General features: G+C 45.9%; 2 protein-coding genes across 2 annotated transcripts in view; both read right to left on the reverse strand.

Moving 5' to 3' along the window:
• The window catches only part of LOC137634940 (uncharacterized), a 592,943-nt gene that overhangs the window by 352,046 nt on the left and 219,857 nt on the right, over positions 1-21,040 (reverse strand). The window lies entirely within an intron of this gene.
• The window catches only part of LOC137634925 (V-type proton ATPase subunit S1-like), a 40,813-nt gene that overhangs the window by 16,159 nt on the left and 3,614 nt on the right, over positions 1-21,040 (reverse strand). The window contains exons 3-7 of the mRNA XM_068367484.1: positions 20,288-20,428; positions 16,433-16,553; positions 15,077-15,159; positions 13,789-13,949; positions 6,293-6,424 (exon numbers count right to left, since the gene is read on the reverse strand). Of these exons, the coding sequence (XP_068223585.1) occupies positions 6,293-6,424; positions 13,789-13,949; positions 15,077-15,159; positions 16,433-16,553; positions 20,288-20,428 (638 nt within the window). The remainder of the gene's footprint in view (positions 1-6,292; positions 6,425-13,788; positions 13,950-15,076; positions 15,160-16,432; positions 16,554-20,287; positions 20,429-21,040) is intronic.

The following is a 21,040-nucleotide window of genomic DNA, read 5'->3' on the forward strand; positions in this document are numbered from 1 at the left end:
GGAGAGATACCTCTCCCACGACACCAACCCCAGAAGACTCTCCACCTCGCCTGGTGGAGCCCTGCGGATGACTTCGCAGGTGTCAAGACATCCACTCCGCGACCTGTTGCGGAACGCCTCTCTCTGTGAGGAGATGCTGGATGGACTCCAGGCGTGGAGCCGAAGCAGAGCTACGGCTGGTGGTAGATGTAGTGGTATGGTTGCTTTAGCTCTTGTCGTGGGGAAGCTCTCTCGGGAGTTCCATCAAGGGATGCAGAAGGTCCGGAAACCACTCTGCATGATGCCGTAGCAGAGCTATCAGAGTCATCGACAGGTTGACCGATAGTCTGGTCTTGTTGAGCCCCCCTTCCCCTCAGACCCAATGGTGGCAAGGCGTAGACGTCGATGTTGTCCCATCGATGTGGGAAGACATCTCGGCAGGGTGTCTTGGGGGCCGGGGCTGGGAAGAAGTACAGCGACAGCTTGAAATTCAAGGTTGTCGCGAACAGGACCACAAGGTCAGAGCTTGTTGGCTACTGGGGGTTCCAAAGACCACTCGGTACTCTATATCTGCGATGCTCCGTTCCGACTGTCGGAGAGCACATTCCTTTGTCCGGAATGAAGCGAGCCAATATTGGTATTGAGTGGATTTTGGCTCATCTCAGTATCTCTACTGTAAGACGGGAAGACTTATGAAAAGGTACCTCCCCGCTTAATGAAATAAGCAACTACCGTGGTGTTGTCGCTCACGGAGTGACTCGCCGGGGCCTGTTGGAACTGTTGACGGGCCAGAATATGGCCTTCATCCCTAGCCAATTGATGTGGAGGTACCCTTCTAGTTCTGGCCATAGGCTTGAGATCCTTTGGTTCAGAACATGCCCCCCCCCCCTTCTTTGACGCGTCCGAGGACAGCATCAAATGTGGAGGAGGGACGAGAAGATCCACTCTCTAGCAAAGGCTCCGTAGGTCAACCACCACTGCAGGATCCCTCGTTCGGCAGGTCCCATAGGACCAGAAAGTCTGGGGAATCGTAGTCTTGATTCCACCGGGACTTGAGTCGCCAAAGCAGGAGACTCATCCTGAGGCGAGTGTTTGGGACTAGAGGGGTCAAGGAGGAAGGTGACCTAGGAGGCGTAACCAGAAAAAGGCTGGAGACTCTCCTCGCCTGAGGAAAGATTCTACTACTCTCCTCCGCCTTGCTATCCTGCCATCTGGTGGGAAGGCTTAACGGAGATTGGAGACTAAAATCAAGCCTAGATATCCCAGTTGTTGCGATGGAAACAGAAAACTTCTCGAGATTTACCATGATCCTTAGATCTTGGCAAAGTCCCAGAGGCTTGTCTCGGAGTCAAAGAAGGGTCGATACCGAAACTGCCGGGGTAGCCTGTCATCCAGAAAGCGAAGGAGGTGGATGCCGCTCCTGTGTGGACATGAGGGTTCGGGATGAACTTCCTGGTGAATGCCTGCGGTGCTGTGGAAAGATCGAAGCACAGCACCTTGAACTGGTAAATCTGTTGCCTAGGGTGAATTCCAAGTACTTCCTGTAAAGACGGATGGATTGGGATCTGGAAGTACCTGTCTTTCGGATCCAGTATGCACGTGAAGTCTTGTGGTTTCCCTACAAGTCTGATCGAATCTGTTGTACCATACTGACCGAAGTTTGTACGACAAACTTGTTCAAGGCTAAGAGGACGATGGCGGGTCTCCAGCCTTCAGGCGCTTCTTACAAGAAAGAGTCATTTGAAGAACCTTGGGGGGAGCCGCCGACAACCTTGGAGAGCATGAGCATCCTTCTAGAGCATGGTCTCGCCCTCTGCCCGAGGGGCTAGCCCCTTTGCCGATCCCATGGCATAGGGGCTCAGCGACACTGGATTCGCTGACAGGGGAGGTAGAGATACTACGAAACGGGACACAAAATCCCTGGCTGATCATGGAGATCGTTCAGGAATCGGCCCCGAGATGCTGCCACTTGAAGGCGCAAAATCAGGCATACCCCCCACTGGGAGATGCAGGTGGGGGTTGCCAATCCTAGCTTTTGCGGCCTAGGCCGCCCCCTCTGGGATTATTGCCTTCCCAGGAGGGCTCCTCGCCCTTCGTCCCCGACAGGAGGGGGGAAGCTGCAAAGACACCTTCTCTAGCTGCCCGTGCCGATTCTGATGTCCTAGGCTGAACGAGGCTGTTGAAGTTGAGGCGCTGGAGGCTTGTAGGAACTGGATGTAAGCGCCTTGGAGGAGCGAATCGTGATACGATTTTCTCCACCTCTCAGTCGCTCGTTCCTTGTCCTTGGGCTGAAACAAGCCCCTTCCAAGGATGGGAGTGTCTGGGTTTGCCGATATCCATGGTAGGGACCTTCGAGAGAAAAACCTCTCGGTCACTGCATCTCAATGCTTCAACATCGAGTTTGTCCTCAAGTTCGACACTTGGTGTCGGGAAACGAAGGTGCACGTGTCCGAGAGGAGGAAAGTTCCATAACCTTCCCGGAGCTTCCTTGTATAAAACCCCGGGTCGCGATCGGATGGCCAGAGACTCAAGCTCGACGATCAGCCATGAGGTGGCCTGCCTGGTACCCTTTGCGGCTTCCTCCTAGTTCAAGATTCCCGAAGTCGAGAATGTCACCTGCCGGGCGGAGAGTTTCTCGAGAGAAAAACCCCCGGAAGGCCCGTTGCACGGAATGGTGGAGAGGAAGAGCTAAATCAGGCTACCCCATGATCTCGAAGTATTCCCTCTGTTGACGACTGACAGAGGCAGTGTCAGCAGCCACCGTTGGAGGGAAGGGGATCGGGCGATCCTGAGGAGAGGGATGATGGGGCCTGCCTGAAAAGGGAGAAGCATGTTACCCAGACTTTTCTGAAGATTCTTCTTGCTCTTGTACGTGTCATGCTCTGCGCTTACGAGGTGAAGATCGTGACTATGATGATCTGAAAGTATGCGCTCCAGAAAAAACTCGCCAGGTTGCCCGTGTTGCGAAACCCGACGGGAATCGCAGTCGAAGTCGCCCTTGGCGCTCGCGCGCGCATTGGTACAATCGTTGGTTCCCGCGCAGGCGAACATGTGTGCGCATGCACGTGAGGACGCGTAGGAGATCGATGGAGCGCGGTTGTGCGGCCAGAAGATATTAGCGAGGGGCAGAACCAGCTGGTGAGCTTGCGCATAATAGCGAACGCTCGTGGGCGAGTACAGAAGACTTCTCGTGGGCGCTCAGAGACTCGTTCAAATCTAGAGCACAGGAGATCATCAGCGAGGGGGTGAAGGAATCATCTCTTTCGCCTCCACCCACATCTGGAAGCACGTGGAGTACGCTGGTGCGCATTGCGCACATCAGGAAAGGGCGCACAGATGTGCACTGGCGAGCAGGCGATCGTGGGTGTAAAAGGAAGGAACAATCTCCTTGCCTGTGCCTAGATCCAAAGATCGTGGGCGCGAGGGCGAACGTTGGCGCGCATTGCGCACATTAGAAAAGGGCGTGCAGGAGACCGTTGGCGCACAAGGCGCGTTGCAGGAAAAGGGCGTCCAGAAGTGCGCTGACGAGCTGAAGAGAGCTGGCGCACAGAAGGTCTCAGAGGCGCAGGTGAGCGCTGGCGATCAGGAGATCTACGGCGAGACTCAGCTACAGGAGATCGCAAGAGAGAAGTCTGGAACACAGCAGGAGAGCGCGAGCGCGCAGGAGAACGTGGGCGCGCAGGTAAAACCTGGCACTTAAGGGACTTACCCACATTGTGGAGTAAGCCCTTTTGCCCCGAAGGGACCGGTGCTTGTTGGAAACGATGTACGTTGGCGCCCACAGCGCATCTGCGTCCAGGAGAAGGTCTAGCAGGAGGATCCTCTGCGGGGAAGGTGAAGATGAAGACGACCACAGGCAGGAGCACCATCATCAGACCTCCTCTGGAGTGAACTCCCCTAAGGGGGAGAAGCACTTGCAGGAGAGACCGTGGCATCAGCTGCCCCCAAAGAGGACTGAGCCCTCAGCAACAACAGCAACAACAGCAGAAGGAGACCTCCGAAGAGGAGTCTCTGTGGTGAACTTCCCCCCCGGGGAAGAAACACTCGCAGGAGAGACCGTAGGGCTCAGCTGCCACCCGAAGGGGACTGAGCCTTCAGCAACAACAGCAGAAGGAGTCCTCCGAAGAGGAGTCTTTATGAGTGTCCTCTCTCGCGAACGAGAGAGGAATACTTCGTAGAAGAGACTGAAGATAGAGCCCATAGGGCCGAATGGTCAGCCAGTGACATAAGAGCCAACCTCCGAAGAGGCGCTCCTGCAGCTGCTCAGCCCCTTGAGCGTAGCTGCAGGTGAGACCGCTCAGCACCAAGAGCATAGTCGCACAAAAACTATGGTCCGAGAATGTAACCGCTCAGCCGCTTGAGCAAGGTTACAAAAAGCGGTCGCTCGGCACCAAGAGCAAAACCGCCGGAGGACCAGGAACATATCATAATTATTAATGGTAAGAGAATTTCCCTAAAAGGGAAAGAAACTCAAACCTAGGCAGGGAACCTCCCTCGGAAGGGAAGTTACCCACCCAAGGAGGGGAACCTCCTGAGTGTTCTAAGATGAACTGAAGAGCTGTCGGTTGTCTCGGGAGAACTTCCAGGAAAAGAAGACACGCCCCTGACGAAGTCCTATAGAGGAGGCAGCAACATCCGACTCCCCGAGTCCCAACAAGACAGCTCTGCTTCGTTGTCACATTAGGCAAACGGAAAAAACAGATCGTTAACTGTGAAAATAAAAAGTAATTCTTTAACCTTCATTCCCCCTGGGAAGACTCCGAAGAGGAAACCCGAGGAAAAACAACACAAGAATTACATAACAGGCAAGAGCCCCAACCCCACCTACACTCACGGGAAGGGGGAAGGGCGAGAACTGTAACAAAAACAGAATTATAACAGTTATAATTATGCAATTCATTAAAGAATTCACTAAAAGTAAGAACGAAAAACCCCGAAGGGAAACGTTCTAAAAAGCTGAAAAGTTAACAAATACAATTAGATTTTATAATAAAAATATAATTGAGATAAAAAGTACTGCGTAGAAACTCCACCCGAACGGAGGAGCTATCGTAGTATGTAGAAAACGTAGTAAAAGGTGAACGACCTCCAGAGAGAGAGAGACCGTAGTCAAACTATACTCTCGCGTACCTACGCTGAACCCCACCTTCCCCGTAGGAAAAGAGGAGTAGCGGAGAAACAAAATATTAAGTCCAGCGATGACGACTCCCCACAGCGCCCGTGGAAGGAGCCGACCGAAGGACCAAGGAAGAGATCGCGGTCCATGAAATTACACCGTAGTGGCCTGACTGCCGGCGGCTACACGGTGATATCGTACACACACACACACAACACGAACACTGAAAAGGAAACTTACTGATTTCTATACTTAAATATATACATAAACATAAAAATATGTTTACATATATATATGAGTACAAGAAAAGTAAGTAATTAAGTAAAGACAAAACAATAAATGGCTGCCATACGAGGACGGGAACAGAGACATCCGTTCGTCGTCCGAGCCAAAAGCGAAGTGAGTCAGTTCACCAGTGTGTGAGGGGGGAGGGGTAGCTAGCTACCCCTCCCCTACCCCCTGCTAACTAGCGCGGGGGTAGTTAACCCTCGTTAAAAATCTAATGGCTCGCCATTTCAGCTACGCCGAAAGTAATACCCTATGTAAATAGCGTGGTTTGTATTTCGGTTACGGAACAACTTGGGTTTAGTACCTCACTTGCTTAAACGAGCCTCTCTACCAGTTTCTGAAGGAGTACGTAGTTGTTCGGAAAACAGGTGTAGCAAAATAACGGACAAATAATAGAGCATAAATCCTTAGATACCTAAGCACAATGTAAATAACTTAAAAGAGGAAATTCTTTTCCCACAAATTTTAAAAAATGTCCATTTTTCAAATTATTAAACAGAAGAAAATTATTTATGATTCCAAGATTTACCAGATAATAAAGTCCAAAATTTTTTAATAATAATGTAAGGATATACAATTCTCAATTGCCCAAAATGCAGTTCAGATTGGTTTTCTATCTATCCACTTAATTCAAGAAATATAACTCATTTACAATGTAGTTCATTTCAGTAAATAATCTATTCAATGTTTTCATGTGCCCTTTCTTGAATTTTTTGAAGTGTCTTAGAGACCAGATTAGTTATAGATGTTGAACTGTCAAGTATATTATATTCAATTCCTGTGTTTATTAAATATATGCAAACTTCCTAATAAGTGAACTAAATTTAAAGTAATAAAAGGGCACAAGATCTGAAAGCTTACATCAAGTGACTTATCAACCCTATCATAAAATCTTTATGTAATACTTACGTCACCTGAACCCTGCCATACGTCTTATTACCGACATTAATATTGAGGTACTTCACAGTCAGACTATTGAATTCCGCCTGGCAGTCACCAGTATTGTTAGAGACAGAACTACGCTCATCAATCTCATAAGGGCTGAAAGAAAAGACAGGATATTTTTAATACAAATTTTCAGTATCTCTAGATATATATTTTTATCATCAATCTCTTATATCAAGGATGAATATTTATGTTTCATGGTGTACTAATACTGTAATGCTACAAATTTATACGGGTTATTCCTAGTCTCGTTTTCTCTACGACCAGAAAATCAAAGAAAAAGGAGTTTCATTGCACCATATTACAGTTGCTACGCAACAACAGCGCAGGGCGCCTGCTCATGACACTCTTCACTCTCCATTGGTCAAAAGACTTGTGGGGCAGTTGAGACGGGATCTTTGATAAATGACTCAGGTTTGTTTAACTAGGAAAAAATCACAAATTTTAAGTAATTTGTATTTTTCCTAACAATACTTACCTCGAACTACTTTCTTAGGAGTATCTGGGATCTCCTCCCAACCGACCAGAGTTTTGTGTAGTTTACCCTAGTCTCGTTTTCTATGAGGGGTAATCTCAGGTGGAGTGGTACATGCCCTGAGGCTACCCCCCAGGTCAGAGAGCATGCTTGCTCAGGTCTCGATCTCCAGTAAGTTCTTGATAGCTTAGAAATCTATGAAGTCCAGCAAGGCACTCGGGGTAGGATGGGCGGGCCATTACCCGAAAGTAGTTCAAGGTAAGTATTGTTAGGAAAAATACAAATTACTTAAAATTTGTGATTTGTTCCACACAGAATACTTACCTCGAACTACTTTCTTAGGAGACTTATACCTTAGGAGGTGGGAGTGTCCTTCAGGACCTAGAGACCGTGACGAGAATAGAAGAGGAACCTAGGTAAGAGACTAGGTTCTGCTGACCTCAAAGAAAACGAGAAAAAAGGGAAAACTACGCAAAAAACCTTCTTAGTGTCTATGTAACTCACTTCTGCAAGAATCCTAGGAGACATGTCCTTCCAATGATAGTGTATCCCATGGCAGTTTCAGGGGGGCTACCCGAGCCATTTCCGGTAAGGGAATAGGGGAAGGAAGAACAAGGGGGCTCAGGAAGGAACCTGTCTCTCTTGGACTCGCTACCCGCAGTTACCACTGGGGCTACACCCTTAAACCATTTGGAGCGTGGAAATGACGGGACCGCGCGAGAACCCGCCCAGGGACTTTCTCGAGTAGTCCTTCAAGCAGTGAGCCGTAAAGGGCGACTGGTTAGACCAAGTACCTACCCTCAGGCTTTGGCCCACTGCCATGTTCTTCTCAAATGCCAAAGAAGCATTTAGACTCCTAATGTTGTGGGGTCTGGGCTTTCCTGGATAGGGGAACCCTGCACTACTGTAGGGCCTGACGATCACTTGCCTTATCCAGAAGAAGAAAGTGTTCTTGGAGACTGGCTCCTTCACAGTCCCGAGGAAAATGAACAGAGACTTGATCTCGGGATGAAGTCTAGCTGTCCTTTCTAATAACTGCCATACTGCAAGTCCCTCGGGTTGTCCGAGCGAGGAATAGCTGGCACTGGGAACAATTCTATTTTGGGGTCCCAAACAACTGGATTCTGAGTCTTGACTACGAAGGAGGGTAAGAATCTGAAAGAAGTATCTCGCCAGCCCTTCGAGGGTGAGATCTCGTACGACAGACCAGGAATCTCACCTACTCTTTGCTGATGCCAGAGCTAAACGAAAGACTGCCTTGAGGGTGCGCTCCTTGTCTAGAATGTCTTTTAGAGGCTCGAAGGGAGGTACCAAAATCAACTTCAAGTACCCTAGCCACATCCTCATGGGGCACTCTAACGGCTTGGGGGAAAAAACGACTGCTCGAAGCTCTTGAAGAGCGTCGAGATCTACCTGGAGGCACCCAGGTCTATGTCCTTCAGGAGGAAGACTTGGGATGGACATCCCCACTTCGTCCCTGAGATAGACCAGGGAGTCTGCTATCTCGTGAATGGAGGCCCCTAACGGCCTGATGTTCTTCGAGGAGCACCCCTTAGAAAAGGTAGCCCACTACGCCTGGTACACCTCGACTGACGAACGCCTCAGGTACCCTGTCATCCTTGATGCTGTCCTCGACGGAAATCCTTCCTTTTTCAGCAGACGCTCGATAACAGCCACGCGTGAAGGAGGGACCAAGGGTTTTCGTGGAGCCTCTGGAAGTGAGGCTGCCGGAGAAGGTCTGGTCTGTCTGGAAGTGTCCCAGGTGTAAGGCATGCCAGTTCCTTTAGATCCGCGAACCACTCCCTCTCTGGCCACCAGGGCGCTACCAAAGTCACCCACAGGTTGGCCGTCCATCTCATTGGAAGGCGTCCTCGAACGTTGCTGCTGGATCTGGCACAGGAAAACAAAACACGAGGAGCTGTGGGTTTAGTCTCGTGGCGAAAAGGTCGAACACCGGGGAGCCCCACTTCAGGGAGAGGGTTTTGACCACTTCTGGGTGTAGGGACCACTCGGGCCCTACCACTCGACCCTTCCAGTTGAGGCCGTCGGCCAGGACGTTCCTCTTCCCCGAAGAGAACCTGGCTGAAAAATGAATTTGTTCCACTTCAGCCCATTCTAGGAACTCCATCGTGAGATTGCACCGTTCCTTTGACTTCAGTCCTCCTTGCTCTTTCACGTCGCACCCCGGATCCACGGAGCTTCCCCGGGGTAGATGGACGATCTCTGGGCCCGCTCTTTGTACGATCCTCATGTCCAGCACGTATATGTGCAGGTTCGTCCTCTCGACTTCCCATTTACCTTTTGCCATTTTGTCGAGAAGATGAGCACCCCAGCTCTCCTTGGATACGTCAGTGAACAGGAGCATCTCTGGAGGGAAGGCAGAAAAGAGCATTCCCTTGAGGGTGTTCGTTCCGATTGCTACCACCCCAGGACTTCCTTCGTCTCTGGGACACCAGGACTATCTAGTGCGGGGAGTACTATCAGTCTTCGCCAGACCATGGCTCTCCTGGGTTGGCCCGACAGGAAGGGCCAGAGTATCTGTTTCAGGGTGTCCAGTTTCTCCGCGGAGGGGAAGGACCTCGCCATCCGGGAGTCTAGAACCAACCCTAGGTAGGTCATCCTGGTGGAGGAAATCAGCCGGGACTTCTCCAGGTTGATGATGATACTCAAGACGTTGTAGAACTGCAGGAACTTCTCGTCTTGCTCCCTCAGTACTTCCTCTGGGACTGAAAGCAACAACCAGTCACCTAAGTATCAAACCTGGCGGACGTCCTGTTCGTACGCCCAGCCTGAAACTGTTGAGAAGACCTTCGTGAAGCCCTGAGGACTGCCGACAGTCTGAAGCATAGGGTTTTGAACTGCCATGTTTTGGTACTCCATTTTTCCATTAAAAACCTCCTGTTGGAGGGATGGACAGGGACCTGGAAGCAGACGGCTTCGAGGCTTAAGGACCTCAGCAGTCCTCCTCCTTCAAGGTCGCTAGGACCAACTTCGGAGTGTCCATCTTGAAGCCGGTGTTGTACACGAATTGTTGAGGGCTGAAAGGTCTCCAGAACCCTGTCGCCTTCTCCACCAGGAAGAGCCTGTTGTAGAACCCTGGACTCTGTTTTCGACTGGTTCTACTGCCCCTTTCGCCAGCATTGCCGAGCCTTCTTCCTGCAATATTGCTACTCTCCAGGGGTCTCTGGATACCAACCACTCCCCCTGTTGATCTGGGATCCGAGGTGGAGGTCCGCTAGGAAGGGAAGCTTGTACACCTCCTTTAGTACTGCTACGGTCCCCAGATCCTCTCCGTGGTCCCACCATGCTTGCCAATATCATTTGAGGCATCCCCCCACCTGAGGCGCCAGCAGGAGTAGGGGGGCCTCCCCTCCTAACTCCTTCGAGAGCCGCGGCCTGAACGCCCTCTCCTGGAGTCTGAGTAGGAGGGTCTGAAGGTTAACTGAAGAGTCGAAGCTCCCCTACGGGGGGAAAGGCAAGGGAAAGATTACGTGTGCCAACTTCTACATCCGACAGGCGGACGGAGCCGAAGAGGCACTGGGCAAAGGTGCGGGGCTCCCTCTCCAGCGGCCACTGAGGCAGGCACTGGAGAGGCAATAGCCCCGTTCAACCCGCTCGGGGAAAAACCACTCTGCCTCTGTCACGGATGGGGCCGTCATGGGCCTACCCCCTCCCAGGGAAAACCGTGGGGTTTAAGTACCCTGCCATGTCAGCGGCCTCTTCTGACGCTCGGATGGGGCTGGCCGGGACAATGGCACGGCTGGCCCCCCCACGGATGGAGCCGCCGGAACGGAGGTATCCGTCATGGGTGTGTCAGCGGCCACCTCCAATGCTTGGATGGGGCTGGCCAGGACGATGGAGCGGCTATCTCCATCACGGATGAAGCCACTGGGACGGAGGTACCCGTCATGGGTCTCCCCCCCTCCCGGGGAGATCCGTGGGGTTTAAGTACCCTGCCATGTCAGTGGCCGCCTCCGATGCTTGGACGGGGCTGGCCGGGACGATGGCATGGCTGGCTCCATCACGGATGGAGTCGCCGGGACGGAGGTAGCCGTCATGGGAGTGTCAGCGGCCACCTCCAATGCTTGGATGGGGCTGACTAGGACGATGGCACAGCTGGCTCTATCACGGATGGAGCCTCCGGGACGGAGGTAGCCATCATGGGTGTGTCAGCGGCCACCTCCAATGCTTGGATGGGGCTGGCCAGGACGATGGCATGGCTGGCTCCATCACGGGTGGAGCCGCCGGGACGGAGGTAGCCGTCATGGATGTGTCAGCGGCCACCTCCAATGCTTGGATGTGGCTGACCAGGACGATGGCACGGTTGGCTCCATCACGGATGGAGCCGCCGGGGCGGAGGGAGCCATCATGGGTGTGTCAGTGGCCACCTCCAATGCTTGGATGGGGCTGGCCAGGACGATGGAGCGGCTATCTCCATCACGGATGAAGCCACTGGGACGGAGGTAGCCGTCATGGGTCTACCCCCTCCCGGGGAATCCGTGTGGTGTGAGTACCCTGGCATACCAGCGGTTGACCACGAAGCCTGAATGGAGCAGTCGTGGTACCGGGTATGGATGCCATGCTGCCGGGTCGATCCAGCGGTTACCTCCGCTGGAAGGATGGAGCTCCTGTGGATATCCATGGAGCCACGGGCTTCCCCGTGCTGGCTGGTTGGTTCCTTCGTTCAGGGCTGGCCACCGAAGGACCGGAGGCCGGGACAAGGCTGCCAGCCCGAAGGGGCGACTCTCTCTGCTGGGCGGGAGAAGTCGGAACCTTCGCGGGCTTATGCCTGTCGACCGAGACCTGGTTGTCGAAGTCTTGGAGGCTGGGACACGGCTGCCAGACCGAAGGGGCGACTCGCTGGGCGGAAGGAGTCGGAACCCTCGCGGACTTATGCCGGTCTGCCAGAGCCTGCTGTAGGGTTGCCGGGGTTCACGTCGAAGGGCGAGAATCACCGTCGGAATGGGGGCCTCCGTCCTGGGTCCACTGCGCTCGTGCCGAGCTAGGTGGCCTTTGGAGGACTTATGCCGGTCTGCCAGAGCCTGCTGTAGGGTTGCCGGGGTTCACGTTGAAGGGCGAGCATCACCGTCGGAACGGGGGCCTCCGTCCTGGGTGCCGCTGCTGAGCTTCCTCAGCGCCCCGTCTTGGGAGGCTCCTTCTCGGTGACGTCCTCGGCTGCAAAAGTGACTGAAAAACACGCCAAAGAGGCTGGAGAAGAATTAGGGACATTTTTCCCCCACATGGGGTCATCAGGGGAGACGTGGCCTGCTTGCACCAGGACTCCGTCTCCCAACACACTCCCGCCCCTCCCTCAAGCCCCTCACTCGTCTGGAACGACGCCACAACCCCACTATCCTGAAGATCAGACTCTTGGGGAAGGGCCGCGGCCCTCTTCCCCACAACGGACTTACCTCGTTCCCTACTCTGGGTAGGGGAGGGTGGTAGGGAAGCTCTGTCAGACGAGATGCCCGGCGAAGTAAGGGGGGAAGGGGCGCTAGTCTTCTTAGGCGACCTCTTCGTCGCTTACTTCTTGGTGCTATACCGCACCCACTCCGACTCCTGGGGAAGAGCAATGGGCACTTCCCCAAAACTGACTTACCTCGTCCCCTACTCTGGGTAGGGGAAGATGGCTGTATAAAGAAGCTCCATTCGACGAGGCATCGGGAGAAGTAAGAGGAGAGGCTCGTCTTCCTATGAGACCTCTTGGACGCATTCTTCTTCTTGGTGCCGAAGCGCACCCACTGCACCACGTTCCAGGACTCGCACTCCGGACACGTGGCTGTAGGAGAACATAAGCTGCCCCTACACGACGTAACACAGAGGATAAGGGTAGGAAGGATGATTTATTGTTAATTTGTTCTCTTCAGCTATTATTTCCTTATTCCATTTCCTCAGTGGGCTATTTATCCTTATTGGAGCCCCTGGGCTTAAAGCATCTTGCTTTTCCAAAAAGGGCTGTAACTAGGATAGTAATAATAATAATAACAATAATGGGTCCACGTGGGGACCGCGAAAGACACAAAAGGGGGGTCGGGGACACAGGGTCGCACTGGGTAAGGAGAGAGCGTCAAGATGTTATCACGACGCGACCAGAGAACTTACTGGAGATCGAGACCTGAGCAAGCATGCTCTCTGACCTGGGGGATAGCCTCAGGGCATGTTCCACTCCACCTGAGGTTACCCCTCATAGAAAACGGGACTAGGGTAAACTACACAAAACTCTTGTCGGTTGGGAGGAGATCCCAGATACTCCTAAGAAAGTAGTTCGAGGTAAGTATTCTGTGTTGGAACAAATACAAATTATTTTTAAAATTTGTAGTTTATTCCTACGCGGATATGAACTTCTTTGTTATTTACATGGAAGTCTTCCTTGGGTGGGAGGAACTCCCAGCAAAGCAACACATACTGAAAGATTCAAACATGACAACCTGTCTCCGTACGCACCGACACTCGCAAGCCACCTTGTTATCCGTCAAAAGCCGAAGGCTTTATAAATTAACACTCATGGCAAAGGAGGCTGGGTCTCTATTAATCGCCTAAAATCTGTGAATCTCATGCATGATGATCCGCATACAGTTCGCCATTCTGGGGCAAGACGCACGATTCCACGTATGTATGTTTTATGGGGAAGCCATGTAATACATGTGTATTCATATCCGCTCATACATTGTAATGTGATTGCTCTTTTTTTCTCTCTCTCGGTCTCTCCCACACTGATATTAGAAAAACCTGTTTAAGCTTGCCATTGCACGTTTCATATTATTAATTTTTATGCCATTATCATCCTCAACCATTTTGTATTTAAGCTTGCGATGTCGCGTTACTAAAGCAGTTATGTCCAGCCGTCTTTCTGTTAAGACCTAGTCGCAGCTTGCCACATATCAGTATCTACTTTATTACAAGTTCTTCAAATTGAACAATCTTGAATTAAGCTGTCACGTCTAAGTGTAACTGGAAACTTGTACAAAATTCAATATACACTTACACCATTACACCATCTTTTGAAAGGAGTATAGTTAGGTTTTTTCTCAAATACATCTTGGTGCATTCGGAAAAATGATATCCAGTCATATTAACGGTATCTTGTACTGCCTGAAGAGAGCGTGAAACACGAATTCGTTGGTCATACTGATCATTACGCTGATCCTGAAAATAGATGAGGATTTAGAAGTCCCATGTTCAAGAAGAGAACACAAAAACAGAGTGTAATATTCACATCTTACATATCAAATATAAAACTCGATGAAAGAGCATAAAACTATCATGGTACTTTTACCACTTAGTATGCTGTAAATTATTTCTCGCAAATTCTTTATTTGACAATCATCATAAATAAACCAACTTAGAAAACCAACAAAATTATTATTAAGGTCATCTTCTATGGTGTCAAGGCATTGATTGCTAACAAAGTACCTTAGCCTAAACTTTCTCTTTTTACCAATTAATTTATTCATGCACCCACATTCCTCTTGGAAGAAATACTGAAGCATTTGGTACCAAAGCCTCTATAGAATATACCTTAATCCCCTCATCTGCACTACTGTTTGCCTGTACTTTTTATCCATTTGTATGTCTAATCCCTATCATACTCCCTGTCTCGACTGTTCAAAATTTTGCCATTCATTTAAAGACAAACTTAAGAGACAATTCTGTGGTCTAAAACTAATATCTAATACTACTTTACTAACTGTACTGAAAAAATATGGCATATGGTTAAAGAACTCAAAATAACTTATTCTTGTAACTTATAATCAATAAGAGGGATAAGGAAGATGTAACTGGCAGAAACAATAGAGAAGATGAGGGTGAGAGTGAGGATATAAGGGTATAATATTTCAAAACTGGAGCTACTGGAACCACAAAAAGCTATAAAAAATATTGACTACTCAGAAAAACAATGAGAAATTTAATCCTGTCACATTTATAAGAATATATTACTTTTTTATAAAAATTAAAATTTTTCAAACAAACCGATGGGCATTTTACTCCATATTGTCAAATGAAAGATTGACGAGTAGTTGAGACGTCATAAAAGGATCTCGATCGATACATGTTGGTGCGACTGAACTTTGTCCTACAGAGCAAAGGTCTGTATGATTGTGAAGTTATAATGAACATAGAAGACTACGCTAATATAAATAGCATACTCAGAACAAACTCAAAGAGAATCCAGTCCGTATATAAGATCCTTTCAAGACTGAGTGTCACAATGCTATGATTTACAAAAATTAATTGGTACAAGTTGCAAAACGTCTCGTCCAACTCTCACTTACCACAGATGGCTTCTTCCCAGTAAAGATAATAGTGAAATCCCTCTGCTTTCCAATTTTAGAAATGACATTTTCCATTACTTCATCTGTAAAGAATACAGTATATAAATAAATCAATATAATTGAATAATATAATAAATGGAAAGTAAAGATTGCTAAGTAGTCTTAAATAACTTAAAACTAATTATCTACATCTCGACTGCCCAGTGCATTTCAATTACCATCTATAATTAAAAGGGATTAAGGAATTAAAATATAAAAGATTGCTCAAAGAAATTGTCTTTATAAAACAAAACTGGTTTTCAGTTGAAAGATGCTAATCAAATATATGACTACATTCATGGTCTTACAATACCCCAAGATCCAACATTCTCATATCCAACAGATAAGAGGGATAGCAGTTTCATGGCACATGTGCTACCTAGATGCACAGGTACCCCAACAATCACATCTTTCACATTTTGAGATAGGTGTCAATGACTTTCGATTTTGGGATGCCAGAAAACCTCAAATCATTCATTCATTCATTCCCATTTTGAGCAGTCTGGGAATAGTGTACAGTACAGTACTTATGATGAAAGAGTTTGTAAGAAAAATCCAACTTTGTTGAGAAAGTTTATACATTTTTATAAATCCTTGGGACAGGTTAAAGAAGAGTACAATATAAGAGTTACAATTACACTATAATGAAAATAATTTTTAAAAATTCTAGTGAAAAAAAAGTTTCCTTACACTTCTGGTACATAAAATCATCAGCTTGACTTCAATAAAGTTCTATGCAAATTTTCCCTAATGAATCTAATAACAGAACCACTAAGCAAGAGATACAGAAATCAAGAGGCTATAACTCAAGTCAAGAACATAGTGAAACTACCATTAAACCCCATGACCTAACCAGTTGTCATCCATAGTTGCAATCCGATGATAGAAAATGTTAGGAAATACTAAAACCATGTGGCATTCAAGCATTTACACGATGTTCATATCAAAATTCTCATGCTCTCATATTCTTTTTATAAAAACAATTCACACAAGTCTGCATACAAACAAAACACAATTAGTCAAAACAAAACTTATCACAGCTTCAACTTCATTTGTATATTTATATTCTCTAAACCATTCACTTGCATCAAATTATATTAAATATGTGGAAAGTGTCATGTTTCTAGGAATCCACTGTGCTTAAAAGACAAAAATCCTATATATTTAGTTGGTAAAATGGATGATGTTGACTTACTACACTTAGGCCCTAATGTCAAGGAAAATAAAAAATCCAACAAGACAATGGGTGACATGAAGCGTACTAATACAAAAGTAAGTCTCTACTGCTTTACAAGATATATATCAAACATACTGTACCTGCTTTCTGCAAAGCACGACGCCTGCTTGGATTCGTTTCTGTTGAAGGAAGTTCAACCACAACCAAATTCTTATCTTCTTGCTTCATACTCAATCCTGCATCATGGTCCAGTTTAAGCACCTTTAAATCATAAGAAAATGTAGTTATAACTCACTTTAAAAGTAATTTGTATTTTTTCTGGCTATACAAACTCAAGTATTTTAAAATATGGATACATCTTCAGCACCGCTTCAACGGCCATATAATTGTTAACAAGGTCGTTGGTCAATGAAAGGGGGAGCGAGGGGGATGCCCCACCCACCCGCCCATCACTAAATAATCATTTTTGTCCTTAAGCCTATAACCGAGTTGTTGTTGAGGAAGTAAATTTAGAGTAAAGGACTTGAGTTTGTATAGCAAGGAAAAACACAAATTGCCCTTAAAATTTATTATTTATTCCTATGCATATACATACCCTTCATCCTTTAGTGGGAGGATGGTTCTGTCACTCACTGTCCAAAGGAAAATGCAACCCTTTTGGCAGATGTGTTTTAGTAAGGAAAAATTCAATCTTCCTCATTCCTGTTTTCATGAAACTAAATAAACTACAGTAGCTTAGCTTTTCGGTCCTGTGGAGAGAAAAAGTTTAGATCAAACGGACACTTTTCCTTTGTTTTTATTAAGACTGCTAATTTCTTAGCTCCTATGTTGTGTTATTTTTCGCAAGTTAGCAAGGTTCTTTCGGCACGTGGAAAACTGGTAATGTTACTCATAGGTAAATGTGTTTTCAGAAGCTCTGACCCTGCTGGTTACTGCCCAATTTCCATTACTGCAATATCATCTAAAGTCCTTTAACTTCTTTTGGCAAATTATCTAAATAGGTTTGCTGAAGGTAATCATCTTTTCCCTAGTTTACAGTTTGGCTTTTGCAGAGGGCTTGAAGTACGTAATGCCCTTCTTACAATCTCCAATGCTGGGCAAAAATCCCTTGATTGTGGTTATGGAAAGGGCATGATTGGGATTTTAGTGCTGCCTTTGATTGTCTTAACCATGAAGCCCTACTTCTCAATCATAAACAGATGGGAGTAACTAGATCTTTTCTTAGCATCATTATCAAATTTCTAAGTAACAGATGGACACCACAGTGACTATAGGAATGTAATATCCGGTGTCCCTCAGGGAAGTGTTCCCGTTCCATTCTTTTTCATGGTACATATACATGATGTGGTTTGGCCTAGAAAACAATCTTGTTGCATATGCAAATGATGCTAGACTCTTTGAATCAGTTACATCTCCAGAATGTAGATCTATGGTTGCTGAATACCTTGATAGAGATCTAGCTAAAATTAGTGAATGGTACAAATTATGGGGCATGAAGTTGAACGCTAACAAAATTCAAAGTATGATTGTGAGTAGGTCAAGGACAGTGCCTCCTCAACATCCAGATCTTTGCATCGACAATATCTCTTTAACTATATACAATATTTAAAATTCTGGATGTGATCATTAAATCCAAATTTACTTTTGAGAAGCACATTTGGTCTGTTTCTTCTTCAATTTCACAAATAAATGGCTTATAGAGAAAGTCTTTTTAAGATTTTAGGTGATCAGTCTCTCCTTAGGAAATGTTTTAATACTTTCATTATACCTTGTTTCGAATATTATTCTCCTATCTGTCTGGTCTTCAGCTGATGATTCTCAGCTTAATTTGTTGGACAGAAACTTGCAATTTAACAAATACTTTATTACTGATTTGGATATTAATCTCTGGCACTATCGTCCAGTTAATTCTTTATGCAAGTTGCTTAAGATAAGATTTTTTATAATTCAGATCATCCATTGCATTCAGATCTTCCAAGACTGTACTATTATGTACATATTACTAGGAATGCATCGATTTCTAATGGTCATGCCTTCTGCATGTACAGTATTACTTAAACACTGAATTCTAACGGTCATAACTTCTCCATCACAAGGCACAATACTACACAGTATTCTAGAAGTTTGATTGCATCTGTGACCATAGGATCTTCCCAATCTTGCAGTTGAATCGGTGGAACTTTAAAAGTTCAAACATTTCATAAAATATTTTCTGTCAAACGGCTTGACATGTCTCTTTTTATAGTTTACATATGACTGATCTATTTTAATCTTACCGATCATAAAATAATTTATATTTTTATTCATTACTTATCCTGTATATAATTTATTTGCTATTCCCTCATTTCCTTTCCCCACTGGGTTACTTTCCCTAACAAAGCCTTTGGGCTTGTAGCATTCTACTTTTCAGGTTGTAGCTTGACTAGTGGCTAGTAGTAGTAGTAATGATAATAAGAGGAATAAAATTCACTTCACCACATGCTTCCATTTTGGCATGCTGCTGCTTACAAGCAAGAGTGCTCACAAAAAAATAATCCAAGAAACAGTCAAGAGAAGAAAAGACCCATAGGCAAAATTGTTTATTCTGCGATAGGATGGAGTGGTGGCAAATGTGTTAACATCCCAGCCTGGTGAAAGCCAGATTAGGGTTCAAGGCCCGCTCAAACTCGTTAGTTTCTTTGGTTGCTGTAACCTCACCATCCTTGTGAGCTATGGATGGGGGATTTGGAAGAGGCTATATGTTTATCTGCTGAGACATCAGCAGCCATTGCCTGGCCCTCCTTGGTCCTAGCTTGGGTGGAGAGGAGGCTTAGGAGAGCCTACAGGTCTATCTGCTGAGTCATCAGCAGCCATTGAATGGCCCTCCTTGGTCCTAGCTTGGGTGGAGAGGGGGCTGGGGCACTGATCATATGTATATATGGTGAGTCTCTAGGGCATTGTCCTGCTCGATAGGGCAATGTGTCTGTCCCTTGCCTCTGCCATTCATGTGTGGCCTTTCAAACCTTTAAACAACCTATCATTAACCAACTACCTTGTTAACAATTCAATAGCTATTCCAGTGTTGCTGTAAACATATCACTGTTTTGAAGGACAAATGGTTTGTATATGCATAAGAAAAAATTTAATCAAATCCTATCTAAGTAATTAAAAGATCCTATCATATGTTTAAATGAAGTACTGTATTACAAGATATAGTTTCCTACATTAACCTGAATAATCTAGTCAAGAATAGATGCAACTTAATTTTACCTTAGGGAGAAAAGTTGAGAGGGCTTTTACTAAGCATGGTATATAAAAAGATATAGAAAGATCAACATAGAACAATATTGTGTACTTTTGTAATATCACTTGCATATCTTCTATGATTGTCGTTACCTTGAGAATTCCTCATGAATGTTGTCATGACAAATCCAAGATGTTGACCTTTAATCAGAACAAATTCAATTAATTCAACTAGTGAAGGGTTTGTGACTGTTGCATTTCTACATTTCACTATGTTATCTAAGAAATTCCAAAGATTTTAATAGCCTTACTCTAGCCATGTCTAATTCCGTGCCCTTCCCAACACACACTGTATGTAAGATCTGTTGAGTTTTTACAACCTTAAATATCAGCAAGGCATTAGCTAAGGATTATATTCCTGCACACTTCATTTAAAAATAAGTATATAAATCTTATTATCCATTTAACTGGTAAATTTAAAAAATATATATAACATATTTTTATACTGTAATGGGGTGAACTTTCTAATGAATATACAAGTAAAAACATTTTTATTTTCATATCTATGAATGAATGATTTGAAGTTCACTGGCATCCCGACATTGAAGGTCATTAATGCCGTTCATATCTATGAAATAAATCTGTACAGTAAAAACATTTTTATTTTCATATCTATGAATGAATGAATGATTTGAAGTTCACTGGCATCCCGACATTGAAGGTCATTAATGTCGTTCATATCTATGAAATAAATCTGTAGGGTGATAACTTACATTATAACCATGAGCTGGCAGATCATGAATCAAGTGTGCTGCATCTTCAACACTAGGTAAGAAAAGTGAATGTCCACTCTCCATCCATTCCTTGATGTGGTGAAGTTCTGACGTGTGTCCAGTCAAGTCTTCAACACTCAGCTGAAAATCAAATACAGTACTGTACAGTCTTCAATTGAAAAGTGACTTTGAACACGAGCAAATCGGTATACGAGACTAAAATTATAAGTTGGTTTACGTGTACTGTACTGCATCGCAAATACTCTCAAGAGTTAAGCATAGCCGTGCATGATCAGTAAGCAAATATCTGTGGAATAGTTTATAAAAAAATAATTAACCCTTTTACCCCCAAAGGACGTACTGGTACGTTTCACAAAACCCATCCCTTTACCCCCATGGACGTACCGGTACGTCCTTGCAAAAAAATGCTATAAAACTTTTTTTTCATATTTTTGATATTTTTTTTTTTTTAGAAAATTCAGGCATTTTCCAAGAGAATGAGACCAACCTGACCTCTCTATGACAAAAATTAAGGCTGTTAGATCAATTTTAAAAAAAATATACTGCAAAATGTGCTGGGAAAAAAATAACCCCCTGGGGGTTAAGGGTTGGAAATTTCCAAAGAGCCTGGGGGTAAAAGGGTTAACATATGGTCAAAACTAAATAAATATACTATATTTAAGGAGCAGTACAGTAATCTAACATAGTATTTCACTTAAGTCTTGTAACCATATTTTTAACATAACACTGCAA

This window comes from Palaemon carinicauda, chromosome 45 (genome assembly GCF_036898095.1).
Source record: "Palaemon carinicauda isolate YSFRI2023 chromosome 45, ASM3689809v2, whole genome shotgun sequence".
NCBI lineage: Eukaryota > Metazoa > Arthropoda > Malacostraca > Decapoda > Palaemonidae > Palaemon > Palaemon carinicauda.